This window comes from Eretmochelys imbricata, chromosome 19 (assembly GCF_965152235.1).
Source record: "Eretmochelys imbricata isolate rEreImb1 chromosome 19, rEreImb1.hap1, whole genome shotgun sequence".
Lineage (NCBI taxonomy): Eukaryota > Metazoa > Chordata > Testudines > Cheloniidae > Eretmochelys > Eretmochelys imbricata.
This window is the reverse complement of record NC_135590.1, coordinates 3383518-3411514: the sequence shown is the minus strand read 5'-3', so window position 1 is coordinate 3411514 and position 27997 is coordinate 3383518. Positions and strand designations below refer to the sequence as shown.

At 39.9% G+C, this 27997-nt stretch overlaps 1 protein-coding gene across 2 annotated transcripts; it reads right to left on the bottom strand.

The window, feature by feature from the left end:
* CLSPN (claspin) lies at positions 1-27984 on the bottom strand. Of its 2 annotated transcripts, XM_077837866.1 has the most exons (25): positions 27860-27984; positions 25715-25850; positions 23458-23927; positions 22856-23020; positions 22378-22464; positions 22054-22126; positions 18985-19093; positions 16894-17459; positions 15567-15758; positions 14118-14296; positions 12702-12904; positions 12175-12239; positions 11286-11491; positions 10558-10718; positions 9043-9269; positions 8652-8769; positions 7166-7250; positions 6721-6821; positions 5991-6155; positions 5749-5870; positions 3717-3850; positions 3073-3181; positions 2316-2398; positions 1950-2111; positions 1-1614 (listed from the first exon to the last, which is right to left on the bottom strand). In XM_077837866.1, exons 1-25 carry the CDS (start codon positions 27869-27871, stop codon positions 1498-1500), a joined length of 4047 nt encoding a protein of 1348 aa, XP_077693992.1. In that variant the 5' UTR covers positions 27872-27984; the 3' UTR covers positions 1-1497. The 2 variants fall into 2 exon arrangements, with proteins under 2 accessions (XP_077693992.1, XP_077693993.1); XM_077837867.1 differs by lacking the exons at positions 1-1614; positions 1950-2111; positions 2316-2398 and having other exon boundaries at positions 3039-3566.
* Positions 27985-27997: the final 13 nt, after the last annotated feature.

The following is a 27997-nucleotide window of genomic DNA, read 5'->3' as shown; positions in this document are numbered from 1 at the left end:
TTAAAAAAGGAAGTTAAGGAAATTTATTCTCAAGTCCAAGAATGTATATGCAAATATAACCCCTGTGAAAAAGACCTTACATGGCATAAAAGACACCTTTTACTTAAGTAGTTCCTCTTTGTACTAGCCCATAATAGGGCCCTCTAGTGTGGCAACGGTGACAGAGAAAGCAAGCTTGGTAGATAAATATATTCTTTGAAATACTTGCACACAGCTGCATGAGATTTTGTAAATTAATTTTAAACTTCCACAAAAATTAAAAAAAAACCCCACACATTTATTGTAAAATTGCACTCCAACAGTACCATAGTTCCTTATAAACACAATATACATTAAAATATTTTACACCACCAACACACCAAAGTGTGTTTATGAAATTACAAAATGTACAACTCAGGATTCTTCTGTGATCAGGTCAGCATCTTGAGCATTTCAAATCAAGCCTTAGGAACATGTGGAGTCTTTAAGAATTAGCCTGTATGTTACAATGAATAAGTTTTAGCTTCACACATTCACAATATAACCAGGTGCACGTTGTACACTCTTACTGGTCTTCCAAGTTTCTGTTCCTGCCTCAGACTTTAGAATAATTGGGAACAGTGGTTCTTTGCTAGTATAAAATCTTGTTTCTTCTTTCTAAAGAAGGCCTTACATTTCTGTCTGCACTACAAAGGATGAATTCTCATGGAAGATGGCACCTTGGTCCAAAACAAAGCAACAGGCAATTTAAAAAAAATAAGTCTTCATTTGTGTAAAAGAACCTCTTCACATACATGTAGTCACGATATGCTGATGTGTATGTGAAGTTTGGCTGTAAAAGGTAATGGGGGGCGGGGGGAAGAAGAAGAAGAAGAAAAGCTACACTGCTGTTCTATAAAAGAAGGGTTAACTTTATAAAAATAAAAAAAAAAGTATTTAAAATGTAAACCCTAACCTTTTGGGATATCAAGTCTGTACATGGTCAGCATTAGAGAAAGCAGTAGGTATAAAAGGAAGATAGCAATACCTTAATACTCCAATTGTAAACAGTATATGCAAACCATTGCTATTATGGACACCACGCCTCCCAATGATGCAGCCCTCGGTCCTTTATAGATCAGTTCTCCACAATACAGAGGTGGTACAGTTACCCTAAAAACAGACTGCTTCACTAACAGAATTGTAGGAGGAAGTGGGACTGAGTCAAAACATTTGAGGAGTCGTACTTCAAAAGATCTGCATCCTATAGTGTAATTTCAGTAATGCTTTGGCACGAAGTATTAACTCAGTCTCTGCCCATCCAAAGCATGGACTTTTTTAGGTTTTGCTGGTTGTCCTGGAATACTGGGAAAGACCTTGTGGGGTATACAAAGACTTATCTGGTAGCACTGACACAGGTAAGAAGAATCCAGGCAAAAGAGAAACAGTTTTCCATTGGTGCTTGAAGCTAGAGATTTACAAAGCATATACTGTCACTAGCAATGAGACATTGTGCAATTACTGTCCCCAAACAAACATTCAGCTCTCCAAGTATCGGAATATGCTTCGGCTCTGGTTCCCTGGTGTTGCAGAATCATCAGTCCTGGGCCGTTTGGGTGAAGGTGCTACCATCTCTGTAGGACCTCTTTTCATCACCTATAAGAAAGCATGATATATTGGCAATACAAATCTGTGATTATTCAGGACAGTTACAAGTTTTCTCATCACCACTGTCCAATGAGAGCACATATGCTCATCCTAATCCCAAATATTCCACTTGGTTTTCCAGTTTGTCCCCTATTTCAGGCAATGCACACAAACAGCTCTTACTACATTGTGCATGTAGTAAATTACAAGCTATAAATTACAAGGTCACATTTGAAACAAAGTGTAGCTGTCCTCATCTGCCTATCAGGATTTTGCCCCTGCACATTCTTTAACATGGCAACATATGCACATTGACACTACTGGCATATCCCACAAATCTGTACCTGCGGTTTTGATTTCTCCTTTGCCTCTTCGCTCCTGACTGGGGAAAGCGTGTGGAAGACGAAGTTTCGTGAGTTTCGGGGAGCATTTGGATTAAGGTCTGACATGGCTGCAAGCTTCTGAAGGACAGCTTTAGGTCTGTTCAGAAGTGATCCATTCTTTAGCTGAAGACAACCAATGAATTTTACATTAACACATTGCATGAATAATTTTAATACACTACAGTTCCTTAGAGACAACCACACTGCACCCACGCTCCCCAAAACCCTTCTATATCTGGTCAGTCATCAGTTATCTCTATTTTTAAATGCATTCTGTAGATGCAACATGAAAATACACATCCAAGTTCATGCCATGCAGGTACCAACCTGAAGGTCACTGGTAGGTCTGAATGTTTCAAAGGGATTTCTTGGTAGTGATTTTGTTTCCTGTACAGCTGCTATAGGGTTGGCTGAGGGGGGGAGGAAAAACACAGAAAATAAATTCAATTCCGGAGTATCATTAGAAAAAACACCTTTTTGTACCAGACAGAAATACTCACAAAGGACAGCAATCCTGTTCCAAGAAATGCTGCAGTCAGTTTTAAACTGACCAACAACAACAACGGCAATGAAGTCTTTATCACTGGCAGGGAACTTGTTTATTTCTGAAGTAGCTATGCAGTCTCAGAATCACATTTTTGCCATGTGCAAGTTAAAAATTGACTAGATTATTTGATTTAAACCACATTGTGCAATTTTTCCTTAAGTAGCTTGGCCTCTTGGAAGTGGTGTGCTCTGCTGACTGTCACTATACTCAAAAAGTCTTTATGAGGCAGGGACCAAAAGAGGAAGACGACAGAGCACAGGGACATACTGCCACACTAACTTTTTAAAAAAAAAATTAATGGAAAAGAAATATTTTAGCAAAGAAAAATGTCTGTTGGCCATCAAGGTTGCAGCTACATCTCTTAGTGCCAGACAAGTCAAAGCTCTAACGAACTTGGAGCCCATCCTGCACTGGCATGGGGGGGAATGAGTGGAGATCTCTAGTCTAAAAGCAACTTTCACTAGTGCTTGGAACAGTCAGTAGCTAGTCAAGGTTTTCTTTCTTCTTGGATGCCACTTCAGTGTGAAGCAAACTTACCTTTCTTCTGCAAGGACTTAGCAGTCACCTTCTTTGCTAGTTTCATAAACTGACTATTTTCACCAATTTCTTCTTCCTCCTCCTCCCCTTCATTTTTTCCTTTCTCTGTCTGATAAAAATAGATGTTTTTTAGACTGCTAATTCATAAATAAACAATGGACATTTCATTCAGTGACTTGAACATACTAACTCTTTACTACATCAGTTTTAGGATACAAGGCCAATATAAACCAGCATTTAAAGTTTCCTGCAGTTTTTCAGGTCATTCATCAGCATCTTTTTATCTATTACAACAGTCGAAGCTTCAAGATACCAACTAGATTTCATTCCTCAGACCTTACGTTAATTAAAGCAACTTGACCTGGAAATTTATAGGCCATGGAATTAGGATTCTGGAGCAGGAAACAGGATTTCTGGCTCTGCCACGAACTCAGTGCATGACCTCAAGACGGGGAAACTGCTTGCCAAGATCACAGGAGGGAAAGCAAAAGGTGCTATACAAGGGAGAAGTGAAAACTATAATTGATATGGTTTTTAACTAACAGGATCAATAAAACCGAGAGCTCTGCCAACAGTCTATCATACTTTGTTAATGGTGTACAGAAGTATTAAGCAGTCAGCCTTTCTGCAGATTAACACAATACCTGCTCACGGAGCCACTGCTCTCGTTCAAATCGCTCCTTTCTCCATTTTGTCTCTGTCTCATCAAGCTGTTCTTCATTCTCATCATCATCATCATCGGAGTCTCTGAGAAATAAGTCCATCTGGGAAGCATCATCTAGAAAAGAAGAGACAGTTAGTTCTCCCAATCATAGAGAGGCATGAGGAATGCAGATGAACTTTCCTGTCCACTAAAAAGAAACCTATACTTCCAAAAAGGTTCCACAAAGTACACAGGTTTTGTTTAAGAATGTAGTAAGTGGACACACAGAGTTTAGGTCTCTCCCCATTGGAGATCAGTAAGAATTTCAGAAACAATAAAGACAAAAAAAAACAAAACACAAAAAAATCCAACCCACACACGCAAGTTATTAGAACTAGTTAAACTGCAACAAAATCCTTTCTGCCCGGAATTCTCTTCTCCTAAACAACTCCTGGCAATGAATCTCTGAAGTGAATTACATGCAGAATGCTTCCTCTCATTTAAATGGATGACACAGATGGAACCAAAGCATTTAGCAAAACAGTGACGAAATATCCAGTGGAAATGTTTTCTGTAAGGCATTTTAAAAAGCATCATTCAACAAGATTAACAGCTTTAAACAATGTAAAGAACTAAAGCAGGGTACTTCAGCAACACAAATTTTGTCTGCAGAATGCTCATGTAGATGTAAACCACATTCTTGTTTAAACATACAAGATAATGTTCATTTACTCTTGGCTACTAAATTAAGATTACCATACATTTACAGTTGCCACAGTCTACTGCTTATTCCTTACTGACATCAAAATTAGCAGAAACATTCCCTGTGCACACAGTTTGTATACACTGCACATAATGGTACAGGCTGGAGACTGACTTATGAATAAACAAGTCTTGTACCAGAGGCACAGTCGTTACACAAAGAGATCTTGCCCCAGCAAATTAAGCGTGCTATGCTGTACCCAGGAATAAACCCTAAAACCAAGCCATCAAGAACAATTTGAGTATTGCTCGTTTCTATAGGAAATGTCTGTAGGATTCTCTCTTTTGCCCAACTAACCATTCCTCCTGCTCCCAAGCAAATGGGCAATGGCTGTCAATACTAAGAGTCTGTTTAATAGGTTTGTGCCAAAATGCAGAGATAACAGGGATGTTTCAGAACAGAGTAGAAGAGTTACAAAATCCAGCAAGAGGCAGTGAATTCTTCACTTCACATCTGGAAAAAAAAAGTAAGTGACTCCTTAAAGGAAAGCTACCGGGGGAAAATATCGACTGTATCTTGTCACAATAGTATTGTCCTAGGGGAGTCCAGAACAGCAACATATGAAGTCTTGCTAAAAATATAAACTATTTGTGTGTAACAAACTGGATCTGTTGTATCCCCCTCTAGTGGCTACACATATAGAGTAAGAACCTTCTGCTGACAAAAAGTGATTGGAGATGCTCCTATACCTCCTCAAGTGGTAGTGGCCTGTGCTGAAAGTTCCAGGTTCAAGTCCTGCAGACAACCTATAATGGGGATCATTATATACACCTTAACTAAAAGATTCAAAAGTCATGCCCATCAGCTTTCTGTTTACTTTTTCCTGGACTTAGCCTGCAGAAGAGCAATAGACAGCATCTATATTCTATTTTAGTTAGATGGTGGGACTTAAAACCACTTAAGACTGAGAGAATCTTTTAACAGTTACTATTTTTTTTAAAGTTATTTCTTTATATTAGCTTGAAGTTATTGATTCCCCAGGAGTGTTCTGTTTTGACTAGCATGTGATCCAAAAATGGCTTTAAATGGTTTCTTCAGACTTTTCAAGCCAAGGCTCTACTGTGGTCTGAAACCAGGCAAGAGAAGTCCAAGCAAGTCCCCCACTCCCAGTTACAAACAATATGTGTGTATTAAAACAATAAACTAGGGATCAGTAGATCTTACAACCGTAAGCCTCATATTAAAGTACTTGCTAAAGCATTTTCCTCCCCTGATCTCCCACACTGTATTTTTTGCTCTACAATAGGAGATTAATATGCCAACATTATACCTATGTTTTTCCATTTGAATTTTCTCATTCTCCCAGGACCATCACTGTGCAGGTCTCCATCAGCAAGGTATCTTTCTTGGTACAAGCGTAACTGACGCTTGTCATCATCAAGCATCGCCTTCCTAATGTTATTGTCCAAAGGAGAGAAGCCTAGGTTAGTTCTGCAATTCCAGATTATAACCGATTATAACTTTAGATGTGCATTTGCTGTACTGTATAAGTATACTAGGATTGCTACTGACATGTGTATTTTGTTAATTTGATCCTGTAGTTCCACTTCAGGAGGGAGTTCTTCATCAAGAATCTCTTCTTCATATTCATCCAGCTCTTCACCATCATATTCATCCTCACTTCCTACTTCACTCCCAGACAGCTCTGCCTCATCTTCCAAGAAATCCTGCAGTTTTCTAGAAGAGAGTTTCCAAACGAGTTAAAGTTAGAACGTTTAGCTGCATCGCGTGAATCTTTGAAAGCAAGAGCGAAGTCTTTCTGGAACTACTGTGTATGCTAAATTAGAGATGCTATTATTCAGTTTTCATTTTCAATTTGATTAAGTTATTCAAGTTTAAGAGCATATGAACGTATGGAAAGTCTGCCAGTTTACTTCACCTCGGTCCTGCAGTGCCCACTATTATTCTAGTTCTGAGCTTTCTTGCCAGTTGACCATCTGACAAGATGACAACTGCCTTCTAAGAAAAAAAAAAACCCAAAGATCATTTCACTTGCAAAATGCGTACTACAGCACTCACGGAAAGAGCTTAAGTCACAAGCAATATTAAGAGAAGTACTATTTCATCAAAAACAACAAAAAAAAAGTCATTGTTACTTTTATCCTGATCTCTTGCTTTTTATATTTAAAGATTACTAGCTCCTGAAAAGCTCTTTCAACTCTGACTCTTAACTAAAAACTAAATTTCTAGTGACGTGGTTCTGCTTTTCTCGCAGGTCAGATAGGGAGAAAGATTTACTCACAATTTTTTCTTTAAGCCCTGTCTTTGTCTCAATAGCTCCTCTTCATCATCACTAACTTCTGCTTCATCTTCGCTTCTCTCATCTCCTTCACTTTTTTCATTCTATCAGTCAACAAGGAACAGTTTTCAGAAATTCATAAGACATTCCGTAGAGCGTTTACTCCCTATAACTGCAACTGCCTCTGTTTTTCAATGGCTAAAAACAAAAACAGACTAAAACCTCCTGGATTTTTCTCAAAATGCCCACAAAACCAAGATATTTTACCTAGTACATCAGAATTCTAAATCATCACTTCTTACACTGACCCAAATACTGCTCTTCAGCGGTTTCAGCAATCTATGCTGGAAGTTTAGATCTGTGCACAAATGGACAGATAACTGAGAAAATAACCTGAATGCTTACGGGCAGAGCTCTGAAGTTATCACTGCATTCCGTCAATACTCACCTCCTCGCTATCAAAGGCATGGTCATCTGTTACGAGCTGAAAATTGCCAAATTCTTCCTCCTGCTCCTCATCATCTTCCCCTTCCCTATAAAAATCAAACCACATCACACACTTACAGTTGATCTCCAGCAATGGATATGAAATGGATTGAAACAGGGTTTTAACTGCTGGATGAGCTAGTGACAAGCAATTATCCATGATAGCATCTGAAACATTGCAGTCTCCAAACACTGTGTAGCATGGAGCTTTAGGTGCTTAATTCCCCATTAGCATTAGTGTGAGTAATGTTGGCAAGTCATTATCTTTTGTGTTAGTTTCCCCTTCAGTAAAATGGAATGCCTCTTGGGAGTATGTTTGGCACTCTTTAAACAATAACATCCTTGTTAAGTGCATGTAAATCAGTCCAATTTTAATAAGGAAGAAAACGAAGGTGCAGAAGATAAATGACTTGCCCACAGTTCCTGCATTCAGCTGCAGAACTAGGAACACAAGCCGAGAAGTTCCCAATCCTGTGCTTTGATTTGATCAAAATTTTCTTCCCACTGTCCGCCTCCACCATCAATAGCAGTAGAGACTCTTTTTCCTCACAATGGACATTGGGAACGACAATGCCTTAGGAGCCTCACAACTCTCACGTATCACTGGTCAAAGAAAGAACTGTTGAGCATGTTGTCAATAGCTACCGGTGTGGTGCTCTGCTCTTATTCGATGATGGTAACAGCCGGCTGCGTGCATGTTCCCTCTGTGTGCTGCCCCGGCTCTGCACAGATAGCTAACACAGCAGACCCCGAGAGAACCCCCAAAACCCACAGACTTGAGTAAGGTACAAAGGAACCTGAGCCAGGTTTATTGTCAAACGAAGCACAGTGATAGTTCCCTATAAACTCTACAGGTCATACTATGAATTTGTGCTCCCTGGCAATGGACACAGCTCAGTCACTGGCAGGACTCTCTGCTGCCCTCTAGGCTGGGCAAATATGTGCGCTCCTGGACCTACTTTTATACAGTTGCAGAACAGATTACTCATCATACTTCAAACGAATCTATCCATCACGTTGTCCTTTTGACCCTGTCTTTAAGATGCACCTGCCTGTTCCTTGTTATGTCTGTGGAGCGTTCTGATGCCGTCTTGGTGCAAGTTCCTCTCATTAGCACTTGTGTGTGTGTGCACATGCTTCTAACAACCTTTTCTTGCCAACTTCTGTGAGTGGGACCTGCCTCTGGCTCACAGCCCAGCTTTGCTTAAAACTGCCTGGAAGTACTTTGATTCAGGCTCCAGGCCTCAGACTGGGCCTCTGATACAAGAGTTTATGTTTCAGGGCCTCCTCTTACTACAGAGCATTGAGATACTCAACTCCTTCACCTCCAAGGCAAACCACGTTTGTGTCAATAGCATTTTAAACTCCTGTTGAGCCAGAGGGAGACACATCAGAAGTGCAGTCAGACCATGATCGCCATGCAGAACGAGAACTCCTGTAATGCTGACCTGTCAGTTGGGAAGGAGCCTGAACAAAGAGCTAGTGCTTCTGCCATTGGATCATCTGCGTCACTCTCTTTTTCTGGCTTAGAGGATGATGCTGAAGATGCCCAGGTTGGAGATGTTGCTACAGAAAGAAACCAACAGAGAAATCATTACACAGCTTCCCTTTTGCCTTTGGAACATCATTGAATGTCTTGGAAAGGATCGTCAACATATGCCTAGAACAATTCCAAACAGTTAAAGCACTCTAAACTCTTAGGGTTCCAAGTACACTATTACAATTCCTTAGGCGTGGCCAGCACTGAACGATTAGTTAGTACAAGACTTTTTTTTAAAACTCAGATTTGCCCCCAAAAGTCACAAATCAAGGTCACTGGGAACAGAACTCGGGACTTACTTGGAGAGATGAATTTCCCTGAACAGAGATTGAGCAGTTCTTCCATGTTTTGTTTTTTGCCAGTATTAGCATTCGGCATGTGCTCAGTCTGACTGTTGAACTGCCCAGAACACAAGTCCAACAACTCATCCATGTTGGCATCCATTGCATTTTCATCCATACTAGCCAGAGACAGCCGATGCTTTGAGGACTGGTACTTATTCCTGTGGTGTCCAACATTCAAGAACCTGAAAGTAAATTTTATTTAGAGCAGGGGTTTCAAACATGCGGCCTGCGGAGTTATTTCCTGCGGCCTGCTGTAGCTCCCCTCACCCCCGACACCCCTCAAGCATGCCACGTCCCCGCTTCTCTGCCTACCTCCCAGCGCTTCCCACTGCCAAACAGCTGTTTGGCAGCACTTAGGACTTTGCAGGGGGAGTGGGGGAAGGAGTGGGGACACGGCATGCACAGGGGAGGAGGCGGAGAAGAGGCGGGGCAGGGATGGGAAGAGGCGGGGCAGTGGTGGGGGACTTTTGTTATCTTTGTATGAAAAGATGTCAGTGATGTGGCCCTCGGATTAATGTACTAGTCCTCATGTGGCCCTCGTCGTGATTTGAGTTTGGAGATCCCTGATTTAGAAGTTGGCAACTACAGTTTAAATAACCACCACATACTGGAGAATTTTGCCTTTCCACCTGTGCGGAGGACTTGTCTAGAGAGACAAAGCAGAACTCCCAAAAGAGTCTTAAACACTCAGTTATAGCAATACTAAGCATGACATTGTGGGAGTTCCACGTTTGTCTCTCATTGATTCTAGATCAGCTTTGCTTGATTTAAGTAGGTAGATGGCTTCTCTAACTGCCAGTCTTTCAAACTCAATCTGGAATAAGAGGATCCAGTTGTGTTTTCCAACTCATTTTGCCAGTAGCAATGGTTCTGCCAACGCAGTTTGGCTGTTCTGGTGATGTATGATGCGGAATAAAATCCACCTTGCTCTGCCAAAGCTGCAATGGCTCTGCATTGGCTAGCAACAGTAAAATGCATTCAAATATGTTTAGTCAGTAAAGTTAACAGAGGTCAACAGATCAGCTGATTAAGAAGGTTTTAGTTATTACATGGTTTTCTGATCTTAACCACTGTTTCAGCAAATGAATACTGTACTGAAACCCAGAAGATAAAAAACTAATTAAAATCTAGACCTACTTCAGATTTGTGGAGGGTTTTTTAAAGAGGGATTAAAAAAAAATTGCAAAAGACAAACTAAAAATTTGTGAGGGACAGACACATGCATTGGCACCGTCGGGATTCAATATACTAGCCACTCCAGTTTCCAACACTAAGAAAGAGGTTATCATTGGGCCAATCACACTGTGTAAAGCCAGCGTAAAGCCAGCATAACAAAAAAAGACCAACAGAGCCATTTAAATGGCGTGCCTTTTCATGTAGCCTAAGGGAGTAAGAACCTCACAAAAATCTGTGCTACTGCTGTTAACACACACAGAATGCCACTCAGAAGGATGAATATCAGTAACCTACCCATCTGCATCAAGCAGTTGGCTCTGAGTATCATCTTCCAGAGAAAACTGAAACTGAGACTCTCCTGCTCCTGGAAATAAACTCTTGGGCTCAGGAGAGGCGTTGTACAGATCCTGGGAATCCTCTATGGGAAGAGAGGGCTCAGACATCTTTCCTGAACTCTAGTCAGGGAAAAAAATTAAAATAAAATTAACAAGATCTGATAATGAACTAGAATATAAACACTTAATCTTTTCACAGTCCTACAAGTTTGAATCAAAAAGGTTAATGGTTGTGCCATTTTAAACAGATGAAAATACAGAAGAAGAAGAAGAAGGTTAACAAGTATTCATGACTGTCCTGCTACCCAGTTAAAAATGCACTAGTGTGAAATGTTGTGTAGGCCATGGGAATATTTTTATATAGTTCATAAAAGGTTACCAAAAAACAGATTACTCAGCAATGGGTTTCCTCCAATACTTTTTGAATTTTTAGAATTTGGATTTGTATATTTAATACATCACCCTGATTTGTTCCAATAGATACATACAGTATTTAAAAAATTCATATCAGTCAAGACAGAGATTCTGCATTGATTAAATCTCAATTAACCACAGAGGGGAAAATGGCTACCTTCTACGCTTACATTCTTGATTAAAAGGAACCTTGGCTTTGGCCTTAAGTCACAGAACATATGAAGTTGTTAGGGGAGTGCAATGAAGGTAGAAGAGGTCAGGGAGGAGTCTTACCTTGGAAGCAGAGCTGATAAAGCTTGCTTTGAACAAAGCTGGAGATGAAGACCTGAAACCTCCTACTGCAGATAGAAAATTGGCCCCACGTGCCATCTGTTTGTTACAAGGCTGGTATGATGGAATCATGGAGCCAATCAACTCAAAGCTGCTGTTGTGGCTGTTCTCTTTTGCTGAAGTTGGCAGTGAAAATGAATCGTCATCTTCTAAGGAAGAAAGCAGCTATTTTAGATGAGTTTTAGGAATGCCTCTGTACTAGGACAGGTTTCAGAGTAGCAGCCGTGTTAGTCTGTATCTGCAAAAAGAAAAGGAGGACTTGTGGCACCTTAGAGACTAATAAATTTATTTGAGCATAAGCTTTCGTGAGCTACAGCTACATCGGTGCATTCGATGAAGTGACCAGTAGCTCACGAAACCTTATGCTCAAATAAATTTGTTAGTCTCTAAGGTGCCACAAGTCCTCCTTTTCTTTCTGTACTATGCGTGCAGACAAACCAAGAAATGTGAAGAGTTACATTGGCTCCATCAGCAAGAGTCACATGCCTCAATAATTCACAATGAATTGGCATCAGCAGTTCCCCTAAAATACTTAATCAAATGACATTTTACCATTGAAATCCAACCCACATCCTGAATATTTTGGCTTACAATTTGATGCAAGAAGTTTTGATTAGGAGTCCTACTCCAATCCTCACCACAAAGAGGGACCCAGTGGTTTTTTAAGTTCTTAGTAAAAGTAGCAAAGCAACATTTCACAGCCCCAGTGCAAACATGTGATAGGAGAGACACACCAATGGTAACCTAGATACAGAAATGTGCAAATCACTTATATGCCAGAACTGAAAATCCCAAAGAAAAATGCTTGCTTTAAACAGCAGTTTCACTTTACCTAACTTGCTAGGTCTTTTGCCTGGAGCTTCCTCCAACTCAGCTTTTTCATCAGGAAGAGAGTATCTGCAATTAATGACAAAAACAAACCAAAAAAAGTATTTTGACCACATTTTGTTTTGTGTGCATTAACTCTCAGGTCTGGTCTTTTATAGACAAGGTAACGCATGTGGAATGCACTGAGACAAGCTGAGTAAGGTAATATCGTTTATTGGACCAACGTCTCTTGGTGAGAGAGAAGCTTTTGAGCCTACAGAGCTCTTCTTCAGGTCTGGGAAACTAACTCGAAGTATCACTGCTATCACAGCGTCACTGTCACACGCAAACTATTATTTTTACATGTGACTATTGCAATAAAAACACTCCTAAAAATTACCACAAATGGGGAGACAGACAGCAGGCATCCTTATATTTAAAACACACACATGAATTCACTAGTTCTCAAATCAAAATGTCTCATGTGTATATTAATCAAATTAAAACATAGTTGGGGCTGGGCTCACCATTTCTAAAGACCGGTTTATTTACCCCATTTTGGAGGAGTTGTCCTTAAACAGCATCAATGTAGACTCCGTTGAGGAAGGTTTGGGAACAGAGTCACAATGCACAGACTTGTCCACCCTTTCCTCATCAACTGATTCTTTGTCAGTTTCTTTATCACCATCTTCAATACCCTTCTCTTCCAGCTCCTCATCATCTTCCTCAGCCTCACCAAGAAGGAACTCTACAGTCTAAAAAACCCAACACATATCCATGTAATGAGACAGCAGGAATTATTTTGACCATCTACTTAAACTGCATACTTTTATATGGCCAGTTCTAACATGGAATTATTGAGGGGAGAATTGAAGGATGTTTCCAACTCCTGGACTTCTCTACTCCAATGCCTGCTCTGAAGGGGCTTAGAATAACCAAGTCATTTTGACCCCTTAATTACTGTTTGAAAAAGAATGTCTAGCCTCCAAGTCTGACATTACTGCATCTCTGAGATCAGCCAAGGGATCTCACTTAAGTCTTCATCCATCCTGCTGGAATCAAACTTCTTGCAGCCAGAAGCTGAAAATACTGGCATCACTCAAAATGGAACAATTTTAAAAAATATATATATATAGGCTTTGTGTTTACTTGGCTAGGTGAGACAGTTGGATGGGCTTCACCTATGTGAAGGACCAGATATTGGCCAACCCTGGAGGTAGCATACCTAAACTGAGAGGGGACTTATTTGAACTCGTATGGCAAAACGAACGAACATTTACTCTAAGCAGAAAAAAGGTTTAAGTTGCTAAGACAGTCAGTCAATCAGCTACTAAAATGCTGTAATAATTTTAAAAGTTTCTGACTATTCATATATTTCAAGTGTTTTAGCTCAGCGTGAACTAGCATATGGACTGGTAAAGATCACTTAATAACCCGATGCTAGTGCAGTGGTCTCCTTTTCAGGGTCATGTCCCCGCTTACCCTTGTCTGTGCCCCCCACTCCACCCTCCCCAGCCAAGGCCGGGAGCAGGGCCGTGGCTGGGAGGGAGGGGAGGCAGACGGGGGTAAGGGGTAGAGGCTGGGGTAGGAACGGAGCCCCAGCCAGGGGCGCAGGGCTGCCAACTGGGGCCGCCAACTGGGGCCAGGAGCAGAGCTGGGTGGCGCTCCCTCCCCACCCCCCGAACAATCCTCGGCACACAGTTTGGGGACCTCTATGCTAGTGTCACTGAACAGTCAGGAAGAGACTGGTATTAAAAAAAAGATCAATTGGATACTGGTCTGTGAGCACATGGAATCTTCAACATTCTAATTACAGTATTTTTTAGTGTCAAAGAATGGTCTCCATTTGGCAAATTGTGCAATATAAATATTGCACAAAACTCTAATTTATCTCATTTCCCTGTTAACTATGAGGAGTCAGCCGACATTAGACATTGACAAAGTTATGTAAAAATGTTGTGTATAGACCTCCGGGTTGCACTCCTCTTCCTCAGACTCGTCTGTCATTTCTTCCTCCTCTTCTTCCTCCTCTTCAAACATGTCCTCATTATCCAGTTTAAGCAGTGCTTGCCGCTTCTGGCGTTCCTCAATCCTGCGGAGTTTCATGGCCTCCTGTAGTTTAGCCTTCAGCACTTGTAGCTTTTCACCTAGACAGAAATGAATATATTAGATACATTACAATGAAGCCTCAAGCAGACAATTTAATGTAACTACACACACAGAAAGAAGATTAAAGGCATTTGTGCTTTTTTTTTTTTTTTTTTTTTTTTTTAAATAAAGGTTTTCTGACTTGATCTGCTGATTGTTTAGAAGAGCTACATCTCTTAGCCTAAACACCATTTAGAGAGGTAACACAACTTCATGAATTATCAGGAAGATTCCTCATTATCAACAAATGCCACTGGCACAGTCCCATGAGCTAGCAAAGGGTTCTTCTTTCCCTTGCTTCCTATCAAAGCAGTGACTTCCAGTTGCCCTGGGCAAATGAAATACTTCACCAACAGCTAGAAAGCATGCATGTCGTAGAACAAGCCAAATTACCTACCTCTAACATTTAAATATTATAGGTGATTCAGATTAAGTTTCCTATATATTTATCATTTTCAATACATGCAAATAAAATGATCCGATACACAAACAGCCTGTATTAAGAATTGCAACAGGGATGAAAGTGCTATTAATTATGAATACCACAAGAGGGTTAATCTACAGATTTTATGTAGATGATTGATGTACTGTAGATATTAAGGATAAATATGTTTTATATGAAATTGTGGGGCAGGGGGAGAGAGATTCCAGAGGGCAAATGGCTAAATTATGGCACAGGGCAACATCCTCTTTAATAGCTAACACAGTTCAAGAGTTACCTTTTCAAGTTTCTAACATACTAACCTGGTTAGAAACAATATAGCTAACTGGAACAATGCCTGTTAATTATGGAAGCAGTAACTCTCATTTGTATTTTACATTTTTTTTGGGGGGGTGGGGGAAGGAATATGGTTGCAATTGCAAAGAGAATCACAGATTAAACGCCCTTATGTTCTATTGACCATGATCAACCAGTTAGAGAATCTGAGTGTTTTTCTTCACAATTACTTTATCGATTGATTGCAGCTCATTGTGACACTGAAGCAAGCATGTAGTTTTAATTGTCAATGTGTTCAGCACTTTGCATGAAACATCCTAAGACGATTCTTGCCCAGGGAAGCTTATAATCAACCAGGCAGACGCAGGTGAAACAAGATGATCCAGAGGACATACTGAATTATCTTATACTTGTATTTTGGTGAAAGTAAACTCCAGTTGAAGCCTGGGCTTCCAGTAAAGATGTAGGATATTAGATATTATAGAAGAGTCTTAGCAAGAAAATATACTTGTTTTCCAACTCAACAGCTATGACCCTCACCCCAAACATACCTGGCTTTGCATGGACTGTATCATCTAGATTTTCTGCAGCCAAAGACACCGGCACCACAGCTGCTTTTAGCTCCTCTTTTCCCTCAGCAGTGGTCTCTTTACGAATGATGCTCAAGTTCACAGTCCGTTCCGTTTTTGACTTGGCTGTGTGAAGTGTATGCTTCAAGAAACGCGCTTTCAGAGCTTCCAGTTCTTAAAAAAAAAAAATTATATTTAAGGTCAGAAGAAAAATTCCTGCTAAAATCAAGTTAATTTGAGGCAACAAAAATAAATAAATAAATAAATAAATTCAGGCACTTTTTATACATACAGGTGTAACATACGTTTCTAGAGTAAGTAAGTTTTAAGCACTTCAGCATCCAATGTGTAAGAGGGGTCAACATTATTTGATTTGAAAAACAACAACATTAACAACAGTCGCCCATCTCTGGATAACTTTGCTCAACCATGCACTTAGAATGGCTTACTTTAATATTTGGGCACATAATCAAATGCCAGTTGAAAACCTTAAAAAAAACCCACAACTAATTATTCACTGGAGAGTTGGATATCAACATTCCATTTCATTAACAGACCCTTCCCCCATATGATCAGACTGACATATATATTTAAATCCAGGTTGATAGTGGAGGAGTCATTTCATGGCACAGACCATGTTTCTGTGTATTTTAAAGAACAGACTGAATGCTATCAATAAATGTACATAGGTATAAATGGAAACTTACTAGAATTATATTATAGGACCTCAAAGTGTAATGCAAACTTAAACTGATATGGAACCACCTATCCACACTGAAACAGCTGAAATTTAGGCACCAAACATGGGTGCCTAAAGCTAGACACCTATATCCTTAGAGTGCTAAATAAGAGTGTGACCTGATTTTCATTTGCTGTGCAGCATGACTTCTAATGAGATAATCAGAAGGTACTCATGCTCATCATCATCTCTGAAAGTCAGGTTTCTTATTCAGATACCTGAATAAAAAGATTTAAAGGCCTAATTTTAGGCAGCCCAAGTTGAAAAAGTTGGCCTTCCTGCTTAGTACAGAAAGCGAATACCACCTTATTTAACTCGAACTGCAGGGAGAATTGAACTATGCAAAACATTATTAAATTCTTCCTCTTGACAGATCCGAGAGATCTTTAACAATCACAAAGGATCAAGATTTCTGTTTTTAAATCTCATCTGAAAGACAGTACAGCCACCAGCGTAGCCAGCACTATGCTGTGACATTAGTTCTCCTCAAAAGAAAGTTGTTCCTCAGAGTTCTCCCATCTAAGTGCTTAGCTTGTCAAATCAAGCAGATTGCAACAGGTAATATTGTACCTTTGTTTGATTCAGGTTCATCAAGGATAATAAAGGAATCACTATCAGAGCAAAGTCTTGGCTTGATGGATAGATCCACTCCCAGCTCCCGAAGTTTATCCAGTTTAGACTTCCTTACTTTTTCAGGTTGAATCCCCACCACTGGTACCACCTGTTGAACAGATTCTTCATGTTCCACCCCTATTTTTTGTGACTGGTCCTCTCTTTGTACATAGGCACATTCTTCAGATGCCAAGGGAATTTCACTCTCCATTTGTTCACTGCATTCATTATTGAGTAGGCTAGTCTGCTGCTGTTCTTCTGAATTATCAGCAGTTGTGAGTCTCTCACAAATATCAGAGGCACCATCCTCTCTGTGCTTCTCAGCACAGTTTTCTATCAGGTTCTCCACTAAATCAGGGGAAGGTTTGTCCACAATGGTAATACCAGTATCCTTACTAAACCCCATTTCCAGTTCCCTAGCTTCTGGCTGATCAGCCTCTTCAGTCTGATTATTGCTGCAATTTACAGCTGAGTTCTTAGTGGCTGTAATTTCTTCATTTAGACAGGGCTGATATTTAGTGGACCTGTCAAGAACAGAAAAAAAAAAGTCACCAACCAAAACACAGTACATCAGTCCTTAAAATGACTACTATTAAATGTGAGAAAAGCCTAAATCAAACAGAGGCAACAAAACCGTGTTCTATTTATTGTCCTTGAAAAATCAGTTTTGGAGGGAGCGGGGAGATCATCATCATTCATAACTGCTGCTTATTTTAAGCCTGTCCTCATTTCAAATTCCATTTTAAAAATGGAAAAAAATTAATCTGGTACATTTTTACTACGAGGAGTTACAATAGGTTCACTCTAAAGGGTGCAAAATCAACTGATAAGTGAATTATATTATCACAACTTGGATTAAGTTAATTCCTCAGAGATTTTGTAGCCATGGTAGAGTACAATTTGTCTACACTATTTAAAACAAAAAAGAGGACCCAAGCACAAAGTTTGTATCCTAATCCAAACTTTCTCTAAACTCATGATGGGAAGAGGTATGGGAGAGAGGGGGGCAACCAGGGTTATTCTGGGGTGCTCAATCAGCCCTGCTTACTTAACATATTCACTTGAAGTCAACTTTAGTAATGCAATATTGTAATTCAGATCTTAGATGCTCAGAAGCCATATCACATTACAAATACCAATTATCTAATATTACTGTACACTATAATTTTTATGCCAATGTATAATACTCTATTCAGTAACACAAATTACTAATTATTGCATTTGCATAGAACATCAGGTTAGGGTGATTCTAGGAAACATAACAGTAAATAGCCTGACATTTGGGCATTTAAAATCTCTACCATTAATGCAAATTCATGCAGGATTCTCTGGATTTCATTTTTTTTTTTTTAAATTAAAAGGAAAAAAAGTTCCCTAGCTGCACCCTGAATACTCTTTATTTCAGTGTACAACACACCTTCTAAAATAGGATTTGGTATTAAATTGAGCATGGAGTGTGGAGCAGTGGTTTGAATTTGGAGAGGAGAATGGGACACCATCACAAGAATTTAGATGAGCATGTTCCTTTCAAATTTTATTTCTGTATAGCAAGTACAATTTAACCGAAGATTTTCCATTTCACTCCTATCAGAGACTAGCTGGTAAATAAATCTATTCAGGGGAAAACAGATGTGCCCTGCTATTACATACTAGTTACTAAACTAGCAGGTTTGCCACTTAGAACAATGGTTTTCAGACTGTGATCTGTGTCCCACTGATGATCAATCAACACCCTTGCTGCTGGTCTGTGGAGAGTTGGCTAGTCACATGGTGATACTTCTTGTTTCCAGCTGTTAAACTGCATTAAAAAGATAGTTAAAAACATAATAAAATACTTCTCTAGTATTACTTTGCCACAGAGGCAATGACTTTAGTTGCCATAGAAGCAGTATGGGATTACCAAGGAAAGGTGGGAGGCCTATGCAGTTGCAAATAAGAAGGGAGGCTATATATTAGATAGCTTTTTCATAACATAGACCACATCAGCTTCAGGAAGATTGAGAGCCCTGATTTAGGAAAGAGAGAGTATGAGATAAGCTTGGTCCTTACTTTAGCAATGCCATTGCATTTCCCTGCAATGTTGGTCGAGGTCTACGCTTGAAGAATTCATGGATGGTTTTGGTCTCAGGCATATGATATGGGAGAGACAGAGATGATTCTGCCAAAATGGGGGAAAAATCATTTAAATTGTACATCAAAAACATGTATTTTTTTAAATCCAATTGCTCTTGGGACAAGTATTGTCCAGCTAAAACATCAGAGCAGAGATGAACAGCAGAGCTCTACTGTCATGAAGAGCAAGGACTGCAGCACGCACAGGTGCTTTCATAAGAAAGCAGATTGTACCATCAAGAACAGAATAACACCAATTCTAAAATCTGTTGCAACTAAGTACCCAAGCCACACCAAGTCAGTTATATATGTAGCCCAGCTAGAACTTTTAAAAAAAAGACTCCAAGTGACTTTCCACAGCTGCGTAAAGGCAAGTTTTAAGCTCCAATCAGGAATCTTGCTTGCACGAGAGAGACCATCCTTGAACAAGATTTTTGACAGAATAGTGCAGCCTATCCACTTTAGATCATGAATACTTCAGGTTAAGCAACAACAGAATCTGGCCTCTAAGGAGTTTCTGCTGCTTTCCTAAAGATATCTTAATAGCTCTCACACACCCCCACAAGAGGAGAGGCAATTCTTAATTTAGTCCTGAATGCAGCACAGGATCTGGTCCAAGAGGTGAATATAGATGGACCACTTGGTAATAGTGACCATAATATAATTAAATGTAAACATCCCCATGGCGGGGAAAACACCACAGCAGCCCAACACTGTAGCATTTAATTTCAGAAAGGGGGACTACACAAAAATTAGAAAGTTAGTTAAACAGAAGTTAGAAAGGTACCGTGCCAAAAGTGAAATCCCTGCAAGCTGCACGGAAACTTTTTAAAGACACCATAACAGAGGCTCAACGTAAAGGTATACCCCAAATTAAAAAACATAGTAAGAAAACCAAAAAAGTGCCACTATGGCTAAACAACAAAGGAAAAGAAGTGAGACAAAAAGGCATCCTTTAAAAAGTGGAAGTTAAATCCTAGTGAGGAAAACAGAAAGGAGCATAAACTCTGGCAAATGAAGCGTAAAAATATAATGAGGAAGGCCAAAAAGGAATTTGAAGAACAGTTAACCAAAGAGTCAAAAAGTTATAGCAAAATTTTTTTTTAAGTACATCAGAAGCAGGAAGCCTGCTAAACAACCATTGTGGAGAAACTAAATGAATTGTTTCCATTGGTCTTCATGGCTGAGGATGTGAGGGAAATTCCCAAATCTGAGCCATTCCTTTTAGGTGACACATCTGAGGAATTGTCCTAGGTTGAGGTGTCATTAGAGGAAGTTTTGGAGAAAATTGATAAACTGAACAGTAATAAGTCACCAGGACTATATGGTATTCACCCAAGAGTTCTGAAGGAACTCTAATGTGAAATTGCAGAACTACTAACTGTAGTCTGTAACCTATCATTTAAATCAGCTTCTGTAAAAAAATGACTGGAGGATAGCTAATGTGATACCAATTTTTAAAAAGGGCTCCAGAGGTGATCTCAGCAATTACAGGCTTGTAAGCCTAACTTCAGTACCAAGCAAACTGGTTGAAACTATAGTAAAGAACAAAACTGTCAGACACATAGAGAAACATAATTTGTTGGGGAAGAGTCATAGTTTTTGTAAATGGAAATCATGCCTCACCAATCTACTAAAATTCTTTGAGGGGGGTCAACAAGCATGTGGACAAGGGGAATCCAGTGGATATAGTGCACTTAGATTTTCAGAAAGCCTTTGACAAGATCTCTCAAAGGCTCTTAAGGAAAGTAAGCTGTCATGGGATAAGAGGGAAGGTCCTCTCATGGACTGGTAACTGGTTAAAAGATAGGAAACAAAGGGTAGGAATAAATGGTCAGTTTTTAGAATGGAGAGAGGTAAATAGTGGTGTCCCCCAGGGGCCTGTACTGGGACCAGTCCTATTCAATATATTCATAAATGATCTGGAAAAAGGGATAAACAGTGAGGTGGCAAAATTTGCAGATGATACAAAACTACTCAAAATAGTTAAGTCCCAAGCATATTGCGAAGAGCTACAAAAGGATCTCACAAAACTGGGTAACTGGGCAACAAAATGGCAGATGAAATTCAGTGTTGATAAATGCAAAGTTATGCATTTAAAATATAAAATGCACATTGCAAAACATAATCTCAACTATACATATAAAATGATGGGGTCTAAATTAGCTGTTCCCACTCACGAAAGATCTTGGAGTCATTGTGGATAGTTCTCTGAAAACATCCACTCAATGTGCAGCGGCAGTCAAAAAAGCAAACAGAATGTTGGGAATCATTAAGAAAAGGATAGATAAGATGACAGAAAATATCATATTGCCTCTATATAAATCCATAGTATGGCCACATCTTGAATACTGCACGCAGATGTCGTCACCCCATCTCAAAAAAGATATATTGGAATAGGAAAAGGTTAAAAAAAGGCAACAAAAATGATTAGGGATATGGAAGAGCTTCCATATGAGGAGAGATTAATGAGACTGGGACTTTTCAGCTTGGAAAAGAGACGACTAAGGGGGATATGATAGAGGTCTATAAAATCATAACTGATGAGGAGAAAGTAAATCAGGAAGTGTTATTTACTCCTTCTCATAACACAAGAACTAGGGGTCACCAAACGAAATGAATAGGCAGCAGGTTTAAAACAAAAAAAGGAAGTATATTTTCACACAACGCACAGTCAACCTGTGGAGCTCCTTTACAGAGGATGTTGTGAAGGCCAAGACTATAACAGGGTTCAAAACAGAATTCGGTAAGTTCATGTAGGATAGGTCCATCAATGGCTATTAGCCAGGATGGGCAGGGATGGTGTTCCTAGCCTCTGTTTGCCAAAAGCTGGGAATGGGCAATAGGGCATGGATCACTTGATGATTCCCTGTTCTGGTCATTCCCTCTGGGGTACCTGGCATTGGCCATTGTCGGAAGACAAGATACTGGGCTAGCTGGACCTTTGATCTGACCCAGTATGGCTGTTCTTATGTTCACCCTTACACCAAAGAGTTTAGGTTTTACCTCTAACAAGTCGCTGGGTCTCACTATGCAGTCGTTTAATGGCTTCTTTACTTAATCTTGCTGCCTTCCGCTCCTTAAAGAGAAAAGAAAGACCCTTGAAACCACAGGACTGAAATGCAGAAGTGTATCTATATTACTAGTTTTCTTCTTTCAAACAGCAAGAAAACAGAAGAAAGTACAACAGTTAGAGAAGAGTTTAAAAAAACAAGACCCAAATCAAACAGAAGAAGCTACTTCGAGGAGCAACAGAGAAGCCTTCAAATAAAGTTAGAATGAACTACTGAGATTTAAAAAGGAACAGATATGCATAATGAAATATTCCACCTTTCTTTTGGGTCCTTTTAATGTAGGTTCCTCATTCTCATCAAATACACATTTGTAGTCTTCACTCTCAGAAAACAGACCTTTACTCTATAATTGGTAAAAAGAAGTCTATTAAATTTCAAAACAAATGGGAGCTGTCAAGGGCAAAGAAGCTGCAACAAAATAACTTTGTACAATTATTTTCTGTGCCATCAACCTTGAAATAGGATCAGCAAACATTTTCATAAACTGATGCCAACTATTGTCCTGTTTTACTGCAACTTCGTTAAGTGCCTTTACAGCCTCTGTTGCAATACTATTTTTGGAATTTTCTGTAACAATGCTCTTCAGAGAAGGCGCTAATATCCCTTCACCTCTAGCGAGCAACGTGATAGCGGGGAGAAGTGGAAGCACCCCAGTGTCGCCAAAAGTTTGTGTTACATACTCAGGTACAATACCTTCTACAAGAATATTATAACCTTAAACTAAAGTATGTTACCTTATGTTTTTTCATTTTGTCTTTCACAGCAGCTCTTATTGATTCTAGTGACTCTTCATCTTCAAGAAGGGGATCATTTTCCTCCTCTAAATCATTCTCAAAGAGTTCTTTGTCAGCAAGAAGACACCCACTATCATTAAAATTGTATCTTTCACCACCATCCTTCTGGTAAGCATAAGGAGGAAAGTACAAAGAACTATATTAATTTACAAGTTTATTTGAAATATATCTTCATGATTTTAGGGTCATTAAACAAAACAAAAAAAACCAACCATCCCATCATTACATCATCCCCAAAACAAAAATCTTTCAAATTCTGTAGGCCAATCATGTTGACTTTACAGCATTCCAAAATTAGATATGCTAATTTATGGAGGCAGGTTCTCTACTGATGCAATCAGCATACACAAGGAAGAATTACATAAAACCCACCAATGGCTCAGAGAAAAACCTTGTCCAGAACTTGGGGCCCCCATATGTGGATGTCCAACTTACTGTTGTGGTGTGGACTCACATATTGTGTTGGAAGCTTCAGACCACCACCAAATGCTGGAATTTAACAACTGAAAAGACCAGAAATGTTTGCAAGTAAATTTTTATACCTCCTGTTTGTGTTTCTTTTCCTTCTTCAGCTGTCTAATAGCCTCTATTTTTCTCTCTTTTTCTGTCTTCCTTCTTGATTTGCCTATCACTTTGTCTGTTTCTTTCTCAAAATCACTTTTATGTTTTTTGTATTTTTTCCGAGATTTCACTGACATCTTTATAGGTTTCCTCATTTGTGAGCCCAACTCATCCTTAGTCAATTCGGACTTCACATCTATTTCAAGGTTTTCAGGATGCAATGGGTCACCTGTGTCACTCTCATCACTGTCCCGCAGAGCTTGGCGAATCCGATGAGATTTTTTGTTCTTCGGGGCAAAAATGTTCTCATTTTCCTCCCGGTTTTCCACATCTCCATCCACAATGTCAGTCTTCTCAAGAAAAATGCTTTCTGCTTCCCCTTCACTCTCACTGTCCTGAAGCACGTTCTTGCTTTTTGATTTTTTACTCACAAAGATCTCCTCATCTGAATCTGGTGGAAATACATTACACTCTATAGCACACGTTTTTTAAAAAGATATGTTAATTGCCAAATGATCAGTTTGTGCACCATGCCAGACACTTTTCTCTGAGACATTTATTATCCCCTGAAGTCTCATGAATACCAGTGGAAGTTTAGTACAGCATAGCAAATCAAATTTAATCTATGCTTTGAAAACCCATTTCCCCCACAGTAGCATAATATATGTAATTATCCACCCTTAAAGAAACTTAGAACCATCTCAAAATGACTTTTAGTGTCTTTCCTTGAGACTAAAGTATTTCTTATATATAAAAACAAACATATATAGCAAATAGTAATATACTAAGTGAATTATAATAGACACATTATGACCCCAATCTTGCAAATATTTAAACCTTAACAGGTTTTGTAAGTTTGTGTTTTATTTTTTGTTGCAACATTAAACTTCTTGTCAAGGATCTGTGGGGGACCTTAAATGAGCATTTCCCGGTTTTCTATTGTTTGAGGTCAGAGTTCTGATGTTCCATATTTCAGAATGGTGCAGGGAGAAAAATGCAATGTTGTTCAGCAGAAACCTTAGCTGCACTTTTAATTACGTTTTGTATGAATATTATTGAAATGCAATATTTGTTTAGCTTTTTTATATTTAAAAAAGCCTGCAGTCCAGAATGTCATAAAACTACTAATGAGTTCAGATCAAAAGGTAGTAAGTTTATAATACTTATTGAAATATTTAAAATTTGAGAGTGTGGTATCAGGAAAGAACTGGTTCATCTGCTAGACATGGAACAAGTGTACACTCAGAATCCTCATACCCTCTCATTTACTTTTCCAACATACCAGGTACAGGAAACATCATTGAGCTTTAACTTTAATAGGAAACTATCATTAGGACAGTGTTATCTTAAAAAGAGAAAGCTTTCCTTATAAAAAAATACTGTTACACTTCTCAACCGAGCTCTGAGCATTCTTCTTGCAGCATCAGAAAATTCAACACTTTTCAAATGGAACATCTACAGACAAATGCTCCTCTTCCAGGCATCAACTCTATACTTCCCTTTTTTCCCCCCACAACAGCCTTTAAAAATTTGGCCAGATTGGACTGGTGTAAATGTAGGAGAAACATCACACGCTAAGCCATTAGAGTTAATGCTGTTAAATCCGCTTTGCTGATAAAAAAAAGAAGGAAACAAAGAGTTAAGATATTCAATACCCCACTCAGCATTTCCCCTCTTCAATCCCAACTACGGCCCTTCTACCATCATCACATCTCTACCTTTACCCTGAGCAACCAAAAGGGCACTTTGAATTCAGACCAGACATATTTTTATATGTTCATGTATTTTGATTATTAATACGGTATTGGTGTGATTTTCCTACACTACATCATGCATAAGTGCTGTATGTTGTTTTGGATTGGTATGTTAGCAAGCCAAGTGGTGTCAGACTGCAAATGACAGTTATGAGATATTTTCTTCTATAATATTTAGAAAAACACTTATGAATGTACAACGTATGTTGTTAGTGATTGCTCTGAAGTTGTTGTTTTTTTAAAATGTAAAAGTCTCAGAATTAAAGTCTGTATACATAGAGGAAAAATAAGCAGCTTATGCAGGTTACACAGAAAAAATAATCAAGGGTAAGCAAACCAAACGTGTGACTTCTGAAGCGCAGATAGTCCAAGACCACATTCTCTCAGCCTTCTGCAAAGGAAACACCTATAAATGCAAAGTACAATACCCAATTTTTAAAACTAAAACTAAAACCCAAAAGAGAGACCTGACAGTATTACAGACCTATGTCACCAAGAGATGCAGTTCCCTTGTTGGATTGACTTGGAGAGCTTGTTTCACAGCTGCCCTGTCCACTGTCAGAATCACTGTCAAAGGTTTTCCGCAAGTCAGATGTCAGATCCTCTACTTCTGAATTAAGCTAGAAACCAAAAATAATATTAATGTTAATACAGTATAAGCTGCTTAACAGAGATGACTCATTGAATTCAATTTCATCCCAATGCATCAAATTGGATTACACAAGATATATTGAAATGTTATCCCTATAACCTCTTAGGAATTCAGTTCATTCAACTGAAACATGATTATGTTGTATGCACCTTTCATTATTATATAAAGTTGATTAAATGATGAACTCATTGAATGTATCAAAGCAAAATCAAACATCGTACCCAGACACTGCTTGGTAACCACTGCCTGAGACAACACTAAAAGCCATGAGAAACTTGCAACTTTCATCTGACATATTAACACTTTTAACTTTATGTAACTTGACATAAAATAGAGCCATCCCAAATTGTGTGAGCAATTAAAATCATTCCAGGAAGGTGACAGCCCAATAGGTCATTAATTATTATTCAGTGTAATGGACAAATGTAGTGAAATCCCAGCAACTTCAGCAGCATGGCACATAGTCAAGATGACAGAAAACAGACCAGCTAAGCATCTCTTAGAAGGACATCCTTTTGGCATCTGACCAAAATGATGATGGAGGGATAATATGGAGCATGAGGTAAGAGTTCTTAATGTACCAAGGAAATGGGAAAAAACATGTCCTTGACAGAAAGTGCCAGGGGGGCAAGGGAAGAGCAGCCAGGGAGGTATAGCCATAGAAACAGTAATAGAGAAAGCCCTTACAGCAGGGCTGCAGACTAAATGCAGTATATGACATTTAAAAACAGATGCCATACCAATATGTGCACCCCAAATCTCATAGTTTGGGGTCTTCATTTGTACTGTGTGTGGGTCTTATGCTCTGTGGGCACGTCTCTCATAATTAACAGGAATCTGTACTGACAAAACTCAGGCATTCAATTGCCCACCCCAGGTAGTGATGGTAGAGAGAACAGTAAAGCAAGGGTGCAGGAATTTGAATGATGGTCATTTAACCAGGCTCACAGTCCTGGCAACACCAGCACCCCCATCCCACCAGGAGATCAGATGCCCAGCATGGGCCAGTGTGAACAACACTTTTACAGCGTACCTGGCCTGGCCAGGCCAGGCATCCCAGCATGCCTTACCCCTCACCCTGAGAGGAAAGCCAGGCCAGTGATTCTCAACCAGGGTTGCGCATACCTCTGGGGGTACGCAGAGCTCTCCCAGTGGGTACATCAATTCACCTAGGTATTTGCCTAGTTTTACAACAGGCTACATAAATAGCACGAGCGAAGTCAGTACAAACTAAAATTTCATACAGACAATGACTTGTTTATACGGCTCTGTAAACTATACTCTGAAATGTTTCAGAGTAACAGCCGTGTTAGTCTGTATTCGCAAAAAGAAAAGGAGTACTTGTGGCACCTTAGAGACTAACCAATTTATTTATGAAGTGAGCTGTAGCTCACGAAAGCTCATGCTCAAATAAATTGGTTAGTCTCTAAGGTGCCACAAGTACTCCTTTTCTTTATACTCTGAAATGTAAGTAGAATACTTATATTCCAATTTACTTTCTAGTTATATGGTTTGGCTAAATGAGAAAGTCAGCAACTGCTCACTGACCCTGTGGCTGGGACACGTTTGTATTTTTAGGTCTGATTTTGTAAGCCAGTAGTTTAAGTGAGGTGAAACTTGCGGTACACAAGGCAAATCAGACTCTGAAAGGGGGCAACTGACCCGAGCCCTGGAGCCAGGCCCCAAACACTCCCAGCATGCGCTCGGGCAAGCCACTTTGCCCCGTGTGCCGCAGGGCACGCTGGGTAGTGTAGTCCTTACATGGGCGCGGTGCATGCTGGGACCCGTAGTATCCCCTGAAGCCGCCGTGCGGGGGGGTACCGCCTCCCCGGTGGCCGCAGGGCATGGCGGGAGTCGTAGTTCCCGCCAGCTGCAGGAGACCCAGTCCCTCGGGAGGGAGCGGGTGGGGTGGGAGGACGCTGCACCCCGGCATCCCCTCCCGGCGCCGGCCAGACGATGCAGGCCTGACGGGCTTACCTCAGCCGCCATGGCCCCCTGCTGTCCGGTGGCGAGCGGGACCCGCGGCGCGGCTACCCCTCAAGGTCCCCGCCCGGCTCTCTTCAGCCGCCGCCGCTAAAGCCAACGGCAAGCCAGCGATTGAGGCCCCTTCGAGTC

Excerpts from the sequence above, each read along its gene's own strand:
- CLSPN (XM_077837866.1), bottom strand. Across the intron at positions 22,127-22,377 it reads TAAAAGGACCCAAAAGAAAG|GAGCGGAAGGCAGCAAGATT; the intron begins GTGGAATATTTC and ends TTTCTCTTTAAG. Across the intron at positions 3,851-5,748 it reads ATTCAAATGGAAAAACATAG|ATGATGCTTCCCAGATGGAC; the intron begins GTATAATGTTGG and ends CTTCTTTTCTAG.